Source organism: Manacus vitellinus, unplaced genomic scaffold (genome assembly GCF_001715985.3).
Source record: "Manacus vitellinus isolate BGI_N305 unplaced genomic scaffold, ASM171598v3 scaffold_8_pilon, whole genome shotgun sequence".
Classification (NCBI taxonomy): domain Eukaryota; kingdom Metazoa; phylum Chordata; class Aves; order Passeriformes; family Pipridae; genus Manacus; species Manacus vitellinus.
In genome coordinates, this window is record NW_021940864.1 from 2,754,477 (window position 1) to 2,768,576 (window position 14,100).

The 14,100-nt window shown below is 46.4% G+C and overlaps 1 protein-coding gene across 1 annotated transcript in view; it reads left to right on the forward strand.

Moving 5' to 3' along the window:
• The first annotated feature begins 2,017 nt into the window (after nt 1–2,017).
• Nucleotides 2,018–14,100, forward strand: part of TOGARAM2 (TOG array regulator of axonemal microtubules 2) — a 29,365-nt gene continuing 17,282 nt past the window's right edge. The window contains exons 1-6 of the mRNA XM_018085050.3: nt 2,018–2,084; nt 2,214–2,357; nt 3,110–3,391; nt 10,446–10,534; nt 11,452–11,599; nt 12,716–12,874. Of these exons, the coding sequence (XP_017940539.3) occupies nt 2,018–2,084; nt 2,214–2,357; nt 3,110–3,391; nt 10,446–10,534; nt 11,452–11,599; nt 12,716–12,874 (889 nt within the window). The remainder of the gene's footprint in view (nt 2,085–2,213; nt 2,358–3,109; nt 3,392–10,445; nt 10,535–11,451; nt 11,600–12,715; nt 12,875–14,100) is intronic.

Below are 14,100 nucleotides of genomic sequence, written 5' to 3' on the forward strand. Positions count from 1 at the left end.
GAAGCTGAACATTGTCACATTTTGCTGTAGCACTAACCTGAAGGGCTAAGCACAAACTTTCTTTGCCCTCATACACCTTGCATGCTATAGCACTGTCTACAGCTCCCGTAGTCCTTTGGGATATGTGCTTGCTGATGTGAGCACGGCAGAAAGTTTCTGGGTGCTGGCATCCATAGTTATGAGTTGTGCTGTAGTTTCAGGCTTTCTGAGGTGCTGCAAGTGCTAGAGGTACCTCATCAACATGATAAATGCAGGCAATTTATCTACAACAGCACTTGTTTCAACGGCTTTTCTCCTTCCTTCCCCAGTGGGTGGCAGATTTGGAAGTATTTGTCTTGTGGTTTGAGTTGTGGCTCAGAATTACTCATAGCTGTGTTGTAAAATCTTATCTATGCCTTTCAACAGTAAAAAATCTTGCAAACTAGTGGGAAGTGCTAGAGGTAGGGGTTACACACCAGTCTCCAGTATCATTAGCCCAGTGCTCCTGCTTAAATCCAGATATGTCTGTATTGAAAAGGAACAAACTATTCTAACCCTTTTTTTTTTTTTTTGGTAGCTTTTGGGGCAAGTCCTGTATGATGTTACAGCTCATTGTTATCAAATGTATGGAGTGGTGCTCCTGCTGCAGTGGCAGCCCTGAGTTCAGTGGGAACAACTCTGAGGCACTGTCCCACGTCCAACAGCAAGTGGGCACGGTGAGAGGCTGGCCTCTGCTGCCATGCCCAAACAGCCATGGGGAAAGCAGCTGCTGGGGTAGAGATATTCTTCCCCCATGCTGCTGACAGCAGTCTTCCTCCAGCATTTGGACTTTATGGCCATTATTTTGACAGAATGTGGAAAACGCATAGCTTGAACATCTGTTTATGTTGCTCTAACACCACCTGACTCGAACAGTTTGGTATCAGGACCCCCTGTAGGCAGGGCCATGCCAGGGATTGGTGGCTGTCACTTGCACTAGCAGTGTTGTTTTTCCATGTAGGCTCCTGATGCTGCAGGGACATGCACCGGCAGCTGTGTCAGGCCCAGTGACCAGCAGCACCTCGAGTAGACTCTCATCTGCAAAGAGCCCGTCAGCCCCTCTGCCCCCACCATGGCAGCACAAGGTGATTTCGCCGCAGACAGAGGGCTGCAGCAGAATGGAGACTTCTTCAGCCAGGACTTCTTGCAATCTCTTTCCTGCAGCCTCTGCCTGGAGGACGTTTGCCTGCAGCGATGGTGCCGACGCCCAGGAATACTGCTGGGCTCAGGGAGACAGAGCATGCACAAAAGCTGCATTCAAAGTGTTGATCGCGAGACCTGGGAGATGCTGGCAAGTGCAGCAGCAGCTATTCTTCACGCCGTGCAAGTGAGAGCCCAGTCTTGGAGGCTGGGGAATAGGGAAGAGATTGGCCAGGACAAGGGACAGGGAAATACGCTGTGTATAATTTTGAATTTTCAGGAACAGACAAGATCAGAAATTTTTTGATGCGGATCATGTTTATGTTGTGTTTGGGTGCCTGTGCAGTAAAGAAAACAGGGAATAAATCCATGTCACAATGAAGGAGAACATTTGGATGGCCAGTTTGCACCCTACAGATACATTAATCATATAGGCCCACTGAATACTGGGGACATCAAATGCAGAGTGCAAAGCCTCTTTTAATTATAACACCTGCTCGTTTCCCAGCACTTCCTTTGCAGTTAAGAGAAATAATAAAAAATAACCAAAACAAAACCAACAAAACCAAAACCAACCAAACAAACAAAAACCCAAACCCCCCACAACCCTGACAAAACCCAACCCAGACGTGAGTGGGAATTACAGAAGCAAAGGGCTGGAAAACTAGCTTTGGAAAGCATCTGCTTCCCCGACAGTGTCAAACTCCCTCGAGCCCCTGCCTGCGAGGGGCGCAGGCTGCCTTTTTTTTTGCCCCCCTGGGGGAAGGGGGTCGCGTTGGGATGGTAGGGGTGGGTGGCGGATCGAGGGGGATAGAATGGGGTGGGGGGGGGCGGGACGGCGCGGGGGGATTCCGCCGGGATGCAAATGACAGAACGTTGCGCGGCCCGGGACGCCGGGGCGTCCCACAGGGGCGCCCCGCGCAGAGGTGTTTGCAGGTGAGGGGGGCCACGGACCCATTGGGCGGGGGAAAGACGTGGCCGGCTTGGCCCCCTTCCCTGGTCCGCTGCCGGGACTGGAGGGTCAAAACCCCCGGTCCTTTCCTTATTTTAACTAGGTTTTTGCCCAAAAGCCCCGCCGTTTGCTGGCCTCCGCTGGGAGCGGTTCCCAAACCCCAAACGCAGGCACCCAGAGGGCTCTGCAGTTCGGAAAGCCTCGGGTCCGAACATACGGTTTGGTGGCAACGGACGGACCACTGAAGGTGAGGATAGAAAGGAGCTGAACATGCAGTGGTGGCCTCAGCCAAATGAAAAAAAAAAAAAGCCCAAAAACCCCAAACCCACCAGATTTCAGGGAGAAATGGTCCGTGGATGTCAGTGCTGGCTCTGTGTCAGAGTAGGTGGCTGACAGCCACAGGATGATCCTCCAGGCATACACATGGCATCACATCTTTCTATCATTAGTTCATTATGCTTTCTCCTTTTCAACAGTAGCCAAATCACTAGTACCGCCAGCCAGGACAGGGACTGTGGCTCAGCTGGCCACAAATGGGACATGGTAATGATATGTAAGGTCTGTTTCTGTCTTTGCTATCATTGTCCGGTCTCGCTATAGGTAAATTTCCTGTTCTTCTTCTGCTTGCTCATCATACCACACCTTGAAGATGGTATGGTGCTGTAAAAACACCAGCAAGGTCTGCCTGCTTGCTGAGATGTCTTTCTGGTTTCCAGAAATAGCAGTAGCACCCTGTAGGTATTTACTGGTAGCCTTCACAGAGGCCGCCTCAAATGGGAATCTTTTTTCCCCTCTTACCAGTGGAGCCTTCCATCTCCTCTCCTGGCTTGCTAGCTCAGTCCTGTTCACAGGAATTAAACTGATGCTAGTTGCATGAAAAACTAGAAAAAACCTGATCTCCTAAGTGATCAAAAGAACCCTTAAATGTCTCACCCATTAGATGGGTTGATTGGAAAGGTGTGAGGTCAACTCACTTCCTCCCTTTTACCTGGTCTGCAGCCTCTTCTCAGTCCATGTTAAAAACCCCGATGAAGAAGCGAAGGGGTTTATGGTGTGTGGCAAGACCTGGGAAACCTCCATACCCAAGTGCCCTCGCTCCCCTGTTTGGCTGCAAGGCTGGTGTGTGGAACCTCGGCACTGGCAATGGAGGTCACCGCTCCCACCTCGCTCACGGGGCCTTGACCCAGGACCCTCGAGAGAGGGAGGTGAGCAGCACTGCCCCCAGAACCACTCCTGGCCAGGACAAGGGGAAGACTGAGCATCTGGTAGCCTCCCAAAGAGGTAAGGCGGGAACTGTCCCTCTCTGTGGTGGGAGGAAGGGTCTTTTGCCATCCTAGAGAGCCCGTGCACATTCCCAGTGAACAGTTCTCCCCTGCACGTGCCCCCCTGCAGTAACCTGTCCTGCCAGGTTGTTCCTCTGTGGAAGTGGGTCAGAGTTGTCCACTGGCCTGCTTGGGGTGGCTGCCAGCATGAGCATGTTTCCCTGTGCAGTTATTTAGAAGTTTCCAAGAAATCTGTCCAATGAAGTCTGTAGCTTCAGATGCTTTAGGTTTGCAGAGCAGCCTCTGTTATGCTTTATGTCTCCACTTTGCAGGCCTGACTGACTGCAGTGATCCCAAGGAGTCAGTGGTTTCCCTGTCAACTTCCCAGATGCTCTTACCCTCCAAGCCCTTGCCTCCCATCCAGAACAGCCCTCCTTCCTTGGAGCCCAGCAAGATGTGCAACAGAGAGCAGGAGCATGGGGAAAATGGCCCAGGCTGTGATGACAGTGAGAGTAGTAACAAGGAGGTGATAACAGAGGAAAGAGAATGCCAGGTAAGGAAAACAAGCCAAATCCTGTGTGGTCAATTTTCAGTTTATGCCATGTAGGCAGAGTTCTGAGGTCTTCTTTCCCTATGGTGTAAGTCAATGGAAGCAGCTGAGCCACAGAAGAGCTCAGAGGGACATCACACTTCAGGCTGTCTTTGCAGTGTGTGTGCTGCAGAGTTCGTCCCCTGCATTGACTTGTATCAATAGATATTGCTATCGATACCAATATGTTGTGGTTACAGTTCCAGACACTCCAGTGTCTTAGTGGTGTTTTATATCAGCTCTGTCTGGTTTTGATGGAAAAAATATTTGCTGGAGCAGGCAGTCCTGCAAACTCAATTCTAGGTTGCCTCAGCTTTTGAGTTGTACAGCCATGGCTTTCTGCACAGTTGTCTCTAATAATATTTCTAGACTTCATCAGCTTCTGTGCAGCTTTGTCCTCTGCCATGGGTCTGTCCAGAGGTAAGTGATGGCAGGTGGCCATGGGGAGTGCAGTCCAAACCCCATCCACATGACTGGGGATCCCTTTGCAAGAGGGACAGGAGCTTCAGTTATTTTGGATTTGGTGTGGTGTGCAGGAGAAAGCAGGTGAACAGCAGCTTTTTTAAAGAGAATAACCAATAAAAAGCCTTGTGTACTTGATTTCAACCTTGCTGATAAAGGGCCAAATGTATCCCTGACATTAGCTGATCATTTCACTGAAGTTTGACCAGGTCCCAGTTTGGCTCTTTAGCTCTGCCAAAAATGATGGGATACTAAGGAAGGGTGTGCATCTGCCCCTGCTCCCTCCACCCTCCTTCCTAGCCATGGTGTGGGGGGCCTGAAGCAACTAGAGCAGGCAGAGACCTTACACAGAGCAGCAGGGCAAGGAGCTCTGCTGAACTTAATAAATGACAGCGAGCCTGTGAAGATGAATTGTGTGGGATCTGGAGAGCACTGAGCATGCAGAGAGCACATTAGCATCTGGGATGAAAGGCTGGTGGGGGGCTGTAGGGGAAGGGCAGAAGCAGAAAACATTACAGGCTTGAGAAAAGCAGTTTTTGACATTGTGCAGAATGATTTTATGGGGACTTGGCAGGAGATCAGCAATAGCTGGTAGGTGCTTTAGGGACAGTGAGAGGATAGTGACCTAAATCCATTCCCATACCATCCAAAAGGCCAAGAGAGGCAGTGGCACCTCAGAATATCTTTATGCCAAGCATGTGGATGCCAGATGGTAATGCAGATGGTAATGCCAGAGAAGCGAGTGAGGGAAGAGAGCTGGCAAATTTGAGACAGAGTCTCTCCCTCACCACTTCCCTTTCCATTGCCCATCCTGGGCCAAGCTGCTCCATCAGTTTGACTTTTCTTTTCCTGCCAAGTCCTAGCTGAAAGCATGGCTAAACTTCTTGTGACATCAAAGGGGAAGGGCTGGGTGCTTGAGCTGAGCACTGTGTTCTACTGTTTCCAGGCTTCCCTGCTGCCTGTGCATTGCAGTGGTGGGGATATGAAGAAAGGGCCATTGGGACCGTCTTTGATCCCTCCTATACCTAAGTCAGTAAGTCCACCTCTTGGCAGTGCTGCAGTGTCTCTCCCAAGCTCTCAGCACCAAGAGGCCCAGGACATGAGGTAAGCCAAGGTGTCTGCTGCTCCAATATGTTGTTCACCTTGCACTTTTCATCTCGTGAGGTTTTTTTTCCACAGTCAGCTCTCCAATGTATTTACACAAACCTCTGTGTATTCACCATTTTGCCTGTCTATAATGATTCAGCACTATGTCAAAACCAACACCATACACTCTAAGAGCAGAGGTGATGGTGGGAAAGAGGAGGCAGGACTTAAGAGGACCTTAAAACAGGTCCTCTGTTAGACTCAGCTACCGATTCCCTCTATAATCTTTGTAGTGTCGTTTGGGAACTGTATTGCATGGATCTGAATGCAGCACTTGGTTTTGTGTGTGATCTTTGACTGTCAGTTTCTGCAAGAATATTTTAGGGCAAATACTGGCTATTGTAGAGCTGTCTGCAAATTCAGATGCTGCTTCTGTAAATGTCAGTCATAACTTCTCTGTGTCTGGGCCTCCACTGTGAGATGAGAGCCAGATAAATTTTGGTTTATGGATGTATAATCCTGTAGATGTTTAATATTTACATAAGGTTTTAAGATCAAAGAGGGCAAGGTGTTAGAGAACAGTTATAGGACTGTAACTGATGGAAAGATATTTTCTTGGGTATGCATGAGGAAATCTAGCTGTCAACCTTATCCTAGTTATAACAATAAATAACGAGTCACGGAAATATCAGTCCAATTTAAAAGCTTCAGTATGGCTTTTAAAGTGCAATCTGAATATACTTACCTGCCAACTGAGTTGGAAAAACCCTTTTTCTTCTTGAAAGAGCAAGGAGGTGTAATATTATCCTCGGGAGACAGCACTGGTATTACAGTGTGTAGCAAGATGCTGTCATCAGTTTAAGGCATGACCAGGCAAAGTTAAGCTTCTGCAGCAGTACAAAAGTAGCTGCCCTCAATACAGACTTATGACTGCCTTAACATCTTTTACTGGTTCAGAGAGGCTGTACATACCAGTAAGAGCCACTTAACTCCAAAAGGAGAGACAGCAGAATTGGATAGTTATGACACAGACTGAAGAATGGCTCCAGTGTTTCAGCTGGGGCTTGATGAGCTCTGTCTGACTCCAGCAACTGAAAGGTTAATGACAATTAATCAGCTTTGTGTATTGTTGGTTTTATGTGTTGCATTTTCTCCTTCATCAGAATGACCATGCTGAGAAAGTCTGTGTCCTTTAATGTTGCGCCCATTCCCCCACCTTCTCATTTTATCTCCTCATATGTTCTTTTATCCTCAATTTTCTCAAGGCTAAGATCAATCAGCAGAAATGAAGAGAAGAACTTTAAATATCTAGGTAGGTACAGGGCATGTCTGTCCTAAAATGACCATGGGAATCTGAAAGTTTGCTTGAAAACTATCCTGTAACTTTTTTCAGCTCCTTGATGGGCTCAGACGACTCCCCCAGAACCCAGTCACTGGGAAATGTGCTCTGGTGATGCAGTGAAAATTATTCCAGACTGAAGTGTAGAATGGCAGGAGCTGGAGGGGTATCTTGGGGCCCTGGAAATGCACATCAGAAAAAGAAAACATTCCTCTACATTGTGTGCATACCTTTTATCTCCCTGCACAGTTTCTAATGTCACAATTATTAGAGAAAAAGGCATTTAGCATGAAATGAGAAATGTTCCCACTCCTTCCTCATACACTTGAAGGAGAAAACTTTCCCTTGGGGCAGATCCTGAGCCGAATCCTTTGAGAACTGAAGTAGATTCATCAACATTGCCTGTTTTTGCACTGGGAGAAATAGTGAAATCTCCTGTGATAGAAAGACCTTGTAAATTTTCCATTTACAGAGAAAGAGACTTAAAAAAGGATCCAGCCTATGCAGGATCTGAGTTTTTCATCCTCTTAAAGCACAAACCTAAATTAAATGCTGAGGTTTCCTTTGTGCAACTCATTTACCTCAAACCACATATACCAGGTTCATGATTACAAATCTTTTTCCCTGCCCTATCTGCCTGTGGCAGCATTGCAAAGTGAGGCTGGGCTAGGAGATGCCTTATGGCTTGCCCTCCCCTCCCTGCATTGCCTTATCACTAGGAATAAGAATTCTACAAGACAGAATGCAGTGTCTGGTGCATCTGTGTCAGCCAATACTTTCAAGTTGAAAACCTCAACGACACCGTTGCTGTCCTTTTGCCTCCTGATGGTTTATAGTGATAGGAGAGAGGAGAATTGAACAAATAATTTTGCTGATGCAGAAAAAGGGATAAGATCCACTGGTCCCTCGGCTCAGTGTTAGTTCTGCCAATAATGGGCATGTCCCTTCAGAATGATTCCTTTATTGCTGATATGCAGCTAGAATACTGAATGCAACTAGGGAGAAATGTTGCTGAGTAAGTAAGGTGACATTTTTGCAGGATACATTCTGGACTAGAAATGAGCTATATCGTTAAACCTTATCTGTCTCTCTTTTATTATTGACCTGACCATTCCACAGGGAAAAAAAAATCCTGATTTAAGGAAGTTATTCCTCTTTTATGGTTTGGCTGCCACATGATTTTATCATCTGTGAAGCCATGTAAAGAATGATTAGTTCTCTGAGTTTTAACAGCTCTGTTGGAGAGTATTTCAGAAGGAGCTGCCCTGTGCTATTTCTATTAAGAAATTTTGAATTTTCAGGAAAAGCCAAGATCACAAATTCTTTGAGGCAGATCATGTTTATCATGGGTTTGTGAGTCTTTCCAGTAAAGGAAGCAGGGAATAAGTCCCTCTAACAATGAAGCAGAACAAAAGTACAATGTTTGGGTGGCCAATTTGCACCCTACAGATATAGGCCCATTGAATACTGGGGACATCTAGTGCAGAGTGCAAAGCTTCCTTTCATTAGAATACCTGGTGATATGGTTTGTGTCCTAGTACTTCTTTTGTTGTGAAGAGAAATAAAAAGCCCCAACAAAACCCAGCCCAAAATTCAATGGGAATTACAGAAACAAAGGACTTAAACACTAGCTTTGGAAAGCATCTACTTCCTAGACAGTGTCAAATTCTAGAGACCATTGTGCGTTGCCTACTGTTTGGAAGGAAAGAGATCCTGTAATCGTGGATGGGCAAATAGCAACACATAAGCAAATTAGTAGAATCTCTCTCCTGGCTTGCTAGTTCAGTTCTGTTAAAAGGAATTAAACTGATGCCAGTTTCGTGAGAAATAAAAACTGATCTTCTGAAATGAATGATTAAAAAAACCCTTAAATGCCTTACCCATTAGGTGTGTTCGTTGTAAAGGAGTGAGGCCAACTAACTCACTTCCTCCCTTTTACCTGGTCTGCAGCTTCTTCTCAGTCCATGTCAAAAAAACAGATGAAGAGGACAACAGATTCATGGTGTGGGGAAGGACCTGAGAAACCTCCACACCCAAGTACCCTCATTCCCCCATTTGGCTGCAAGGCTGGTGTGTGGAACCTCGGCACTGGCAATGGAGGTCACCGCTCCCACCTCGCTCATGGGGCCTTGACCCAGGTTCCCCTAGAGAGGGAGGTGAGCAGCACTGCCCCCAGAACCACTCCTGGCCAGGACAAGGGGAAGACCGAGCATCTGGTAGCCTCACAAAGAGGTAAGGTGGGAACTGTCCCTCTCTGTGGTGGGAGGAAGGGTCTTTTCCCATCCTAGAGAGCCCGTGCACATTCCCAGTGAACAGTTCTCCCCTGCACGTGCCCCCCTGCAATGACCTGTCCTGCTGTCATCCCCCATGTAGCTCCAGGGGTGTACAGCTGTGGGGCAGGGAGAGGAGCAGGAGGGTGTATGTGCAGGTGACTTACCCTTGTTAAGCACAGGTCTGTGGGCTCCCTGTTGTCCAACAGGAGCCCAGAGTCCAGGATGTTCCTCTGGTAGCTCTGTGGAAGTGGGTCAGAGTTGTCCACTGGCCTGCTTGGGGTGGCTGCCAGCATGAGCATGTTTCCCTGTGCAGTTATTTAGAAGTTTCCAAGAAATCTGTCCAATGAAGTCTGTAGCTTCAGATGCTTTAGGTTTGCAGAGCAGCCTCTATTATGCTTTGTATCTCCACTTTGCAGGCCTGACTGACTGCAGTGATCCCAAGGAGTCAGTGGTTTCCCTGTCAACTTCCCAGATGCTCTTACCCTCCAAGCCCTTGCCTCCCATCCAGAACAGCCCTCCTTCCTCAAAGCCCATATCTGTCTCTCTTTCATTATTGACCTGGTCATTCTGCAGGGTGCAAAAAATTTTGATTGCAGAAAGTTAATCTTTTTTTTCCTGCTTGGCTACCACATGATTTTATCATCTGTGAAGCTCTGTAAGGAATGATTAATTTTCTGAGTTGAACAGCTCTGTTGGAGAGTATTTTGGAATGAGCTGCACTGTGCTATTTCCATTAAGAAAATCAGCCTTTAGGCTGGTAGAAAGTGGCCTGATCTCATATAATTTAGAGTGAAAATTCTTGGGGAAAATGAATTATCTAGCTTCAAGAACACAATTCAGGTTTGGGTAACACTCTAGTGGACCTAAGCTTTTCTTTAAATGCCCTCTAAAATATTCCAACAAATATATACATCTATTAAAACGTAGGAGTTCTTTTAGTAACTGGGAAAAAGAGGATGTTTACTAAAATCAGCCTGGATAGGAACAGATAAAATCAATTTGGCAAGAACAATCTGCATCTCTTCACCCTTCTCTATCAAACACAGCTGCTCACCAGAGGCCAAGGGCTGAGGCTTTATCATGCAGTAGGTTTGAGTCTGATGGCCAACAGAGTAGTGTCATTTCAGCTGCCAGTGCAATATGGCAGTACCCCATCTGTTTGGAGAGGTTATAGGTATATGTGCCTTGCTGTTCTCATACATAATCTCTGTGTATTATGAGAGCTCTGCAATCTGGAACCTGGGTTGCCTTGTTCCCCAGTGTCACGTTTTTGGTGGCTTGAAGTCTGCTGGACATTTACATGGACTTTTGCTTCTATTAACAGGCCTCCCACTGAGACAGACCAAGGAGATGGATCATTTCATGAGTCCTCGCTTTGTGAATGATGATGACTTGAAGGACAGCAGTGGAAGGGTAAGGGCTAAGGACAGGGATGAGCAGGCTTCCTTTTCAGTGAGTGTTCAGTGCTTAGCACAAAATGTCACTGAAAATCATAATCTTCCTCTCCTGGGGGATGGGGATTCTCTTGGGAACACATTTGACAGCTACAGAGCAATTGCTTGAGTATTTTTACTGGTGCAGGTGTCACTGGTTAGGAGATGGTGCTAAGGCTGTGCAAGAAGCATTCTCTCTATGTGTGAAGGCCAATTCAGAGAAGTTTTGAATGGCAGGACAAGTTACATCAGTGAACATGTGCAAAATGCACACTTGGAAGCAGAGAAGGAAAGATTCTAATGTTGAGTGTAAGCAACATTAGAAGCAAAATAAAACAGGAGAGTTTGATTTTTCCTGGTTACCTTCTTGCTGTATCTCATAGCCCTCTCATTGTCAGTTTTTTTAATTCAGTAAGACCAATGTTTCTGCAACTTATTTTCACATGACTCCTTTTGTGGACTTGTGTTCTTGGAGAGCAGCTGAGTCCTTCAGAACCAAAGAAGTGAGAAACAACTGCAATTACTGGCCATGACTGTTAAGAAACAACTCTTATTGCCGGTTATTGCAGATGGTTTTTATTCTCCTGCCACGGCCTGTTCACCAGTAGTGTGAGCTTTTCCTATGCCTTGGAGCACTCCTATGACTTTCTCAGTTCAAGCAGGGCACCCCGACACAGATTCACAAATAGTACCTTGGACCAGTGGAAGGTTATGGCAATAAAGTGTTCCACCTCACTGTGTGTAATTGTCTAAGTGAGGACAGGAGAAATTCTTCTGAAACTATTGGGAGGTATATGGAGCTGCTTTAGAGACTATGACACTCTACCACTGTGTTCCTGTTGGGTATGGTTTGTGTATCTCTGTTTATGGTCTGAGATGTATTTCCATCGCAACTAGGTCCGTGTTGTATTATGCAAGTCAGCTGAAAAGAAAATACAACAGAGAAAAATGAGAGAGATGGAGCTTTTGGAGAAAGAGAGAGAAAAGGAAAAGTCCTTGCAGCTCCCTACACAGAGAGTTGACCCCAGGAATGCAGCTGAAGAAAGTAAGTGGTTGCTATAGTTGTGAGCCTTTTTGATCACCTGCTTTCTCTTTGCATAGTGTTGCAAAACTCTATGAAATCAGATTGGAAGGCTGTTACACTTGCTTCTGAGTGGAAGTTTGAATATGATTTATTTCCATTTTCCAAAGAAAAATACAGAGGCATGAAGTGTCTTGCCTATGGCCCTCACTGAGTTGCCACAGAATATCAGCTTCCCACCTTCACCTATAAAGTCTTTCAGAGTAGAAAACTCTGTCACGCAAACTACACAGGGGCTTCAGACTCTCTAGTTGTGAGCAGCCTCCAGAGAAGGTGAGTGGATGAGTCCAAAAGAATGCTTTCCAACCAAGGTGCAACCTGGAAGAAACAAAATTAAACTGCTTCTAATTAAAACACAAGAGATCCTGCTCGCACCGCTCCCTGCCGAGGAGCTCTCACGGTAGAGCTGTGCTCAAGCCCTGAGCCAGTGCTTATGTTTTACCCCCACGAGCAAGCAGCATTACTGACTTAATCACAGCTGACGGGCTCTGATTGCACTGCTGCGTGTGCTGCCCTGAGCGCGGCAGCAGGGAACTTGAAGAGTCAGCACTCAGCCCAAGGGCAGCGTGCAAGGTTATCTGCTCTTTTTTTTTTTTTTTGTAACTTCCCAATCCAGCCTCTGAAACAGAAAAACAAAGGGAAAGCCATGCTGAGTTTTCCTTGTTTCTTGGGGAAAGCGCCGCTGCATTTGGTTTTAAACTAAAAGAGGGTGGATTCAGACTAGATGTTAGGAAGGAATTTTTTACAGCGAAGGTGATGAAATTCTGGAACAGTTTGCCCAGAGAAGCTGTTGTTGCTCCATCATTGAAGATGTTCTGAAAAACCTGATCTAGTTGAAGATGTCCCTGCTCAGGGGAGTTGCACAACGTGGCCTTTAAAGGTCCCTTCCAACCCAAACTATTCTGTGATTCTGTGATTATGTGATCACTGTCCAATGTTAGCATGCAATTGTTATGCTTGAAGTTGTTTGGGACAACAAAGAGATGTAACCCAGCTCCAGAAAGTTTTCTAGCCCTTTCCAAGCCCATAGCCATGCTGTCCAGCACTCTTCACTTACAAGGTCCTGTTTGGTATCTGCAGGCTTTAGCCTACCACCTGTCAACGGGACCCTTTTCAATGTGCACAGAAAGCCTGCTGCTGCCTTGAAGACACGAATATTGAAGAAGCAGGTCAACGTGCCCCTAATGCCCCAGACACCCAACATCAACATGGATGGCAGCTTCCCACACAACTTCTCAGGTAAGCCTGCTCCACTGCTACCCCACGCACAAGCTTTTTCCTTGCACAAGGAGCACAAACTGCCTCTCTCCTCAGCCACAGCTGGGATCTTGGGTCCTAGACTGTCCTGAGAATTAGCAGCAAATCTGCTTTGGATTTACTCCAGCTTGGTGGTGCTGGAGCAGTTGGTGCTTAGAGATCCATTGGAAAGTTGAGCTGAATAAAGCAATGGTAAAGGCTTAAGTTCTGGCCTTTGCCCATATTGATAGTCCAAAATACAACATTGGTGCCAGGAGGCAGCTGTAAGTGCAGAGCTGGGCTCCAGTGCAGTCTGGCAGGCTGTGCTCACTGTGCCCCTCTGAGTACCACCGTGATCAATTGTCCACGCACCATCTTGGTCCTCTGCCTGTGCTGACTCTCCAGCCAGCTTTTCTGCTATCACAGCAAGGATTGTCTCTGCATGGAAATCAGGGACTTGATACAATCGTGCTGTTGCACCCAGAAGTGCAAAATGGCTTCCATCCACTTTCATCCCACTGCCTGCAAAGGAAACTAGGAACAAGCAGTGCTCTTCCCCTGTCGCCCCACCCAAAAACAGTGGCTGTGTGTAGCAGATGACATACAGGACAGGCTGCCTGGTGCTCCCAGGCTGCTTGCTGCCTGCAATAAATATACAGCAGTTAGCCCACAGTAGTTCTTGTCTCTCCTTTGTGGGTAGCCTGCCTCATGTTATGATCCGGAGCAGGGTGGATAAGTAAAAGGGGGATAGGAATGATACTTTGAATGCTCTTTTCTAGTGACGCCACTTCAGATTTCAAGATTGACCATAACTAGCCTGATATGGCCCTCCATTCATATTGAATATAGATGTGTATATCTGCATACCTGTGCAGTGACATCATTTATGTCAGTGACAGTGATACATCAGTGACATCCGGATTAGCTCGCATCCGAATATTTTTGATTTTACAGTTCCTCCATACTTTGTAGAACATGCAAGGTAGCATAAAACCCCTACAGAGTCTATAGCAGTTCATCTAGATTCTGTGCAATATTTATACTCAATACTTTTAGACAGCTCAGATGTTTTCATCTACACTTTAGAAAATGAGCTTTTGAGTGCAAGACATGAAATTTTTGATCGACAGTGCTTTTGATGGCAAATGGGTTTCATAAGAAATGCGTTTATCATCTGAATTTTCTTCTACCTTGTAAATTTATCATCAAGAGAGTGTGTTTGCCAACAA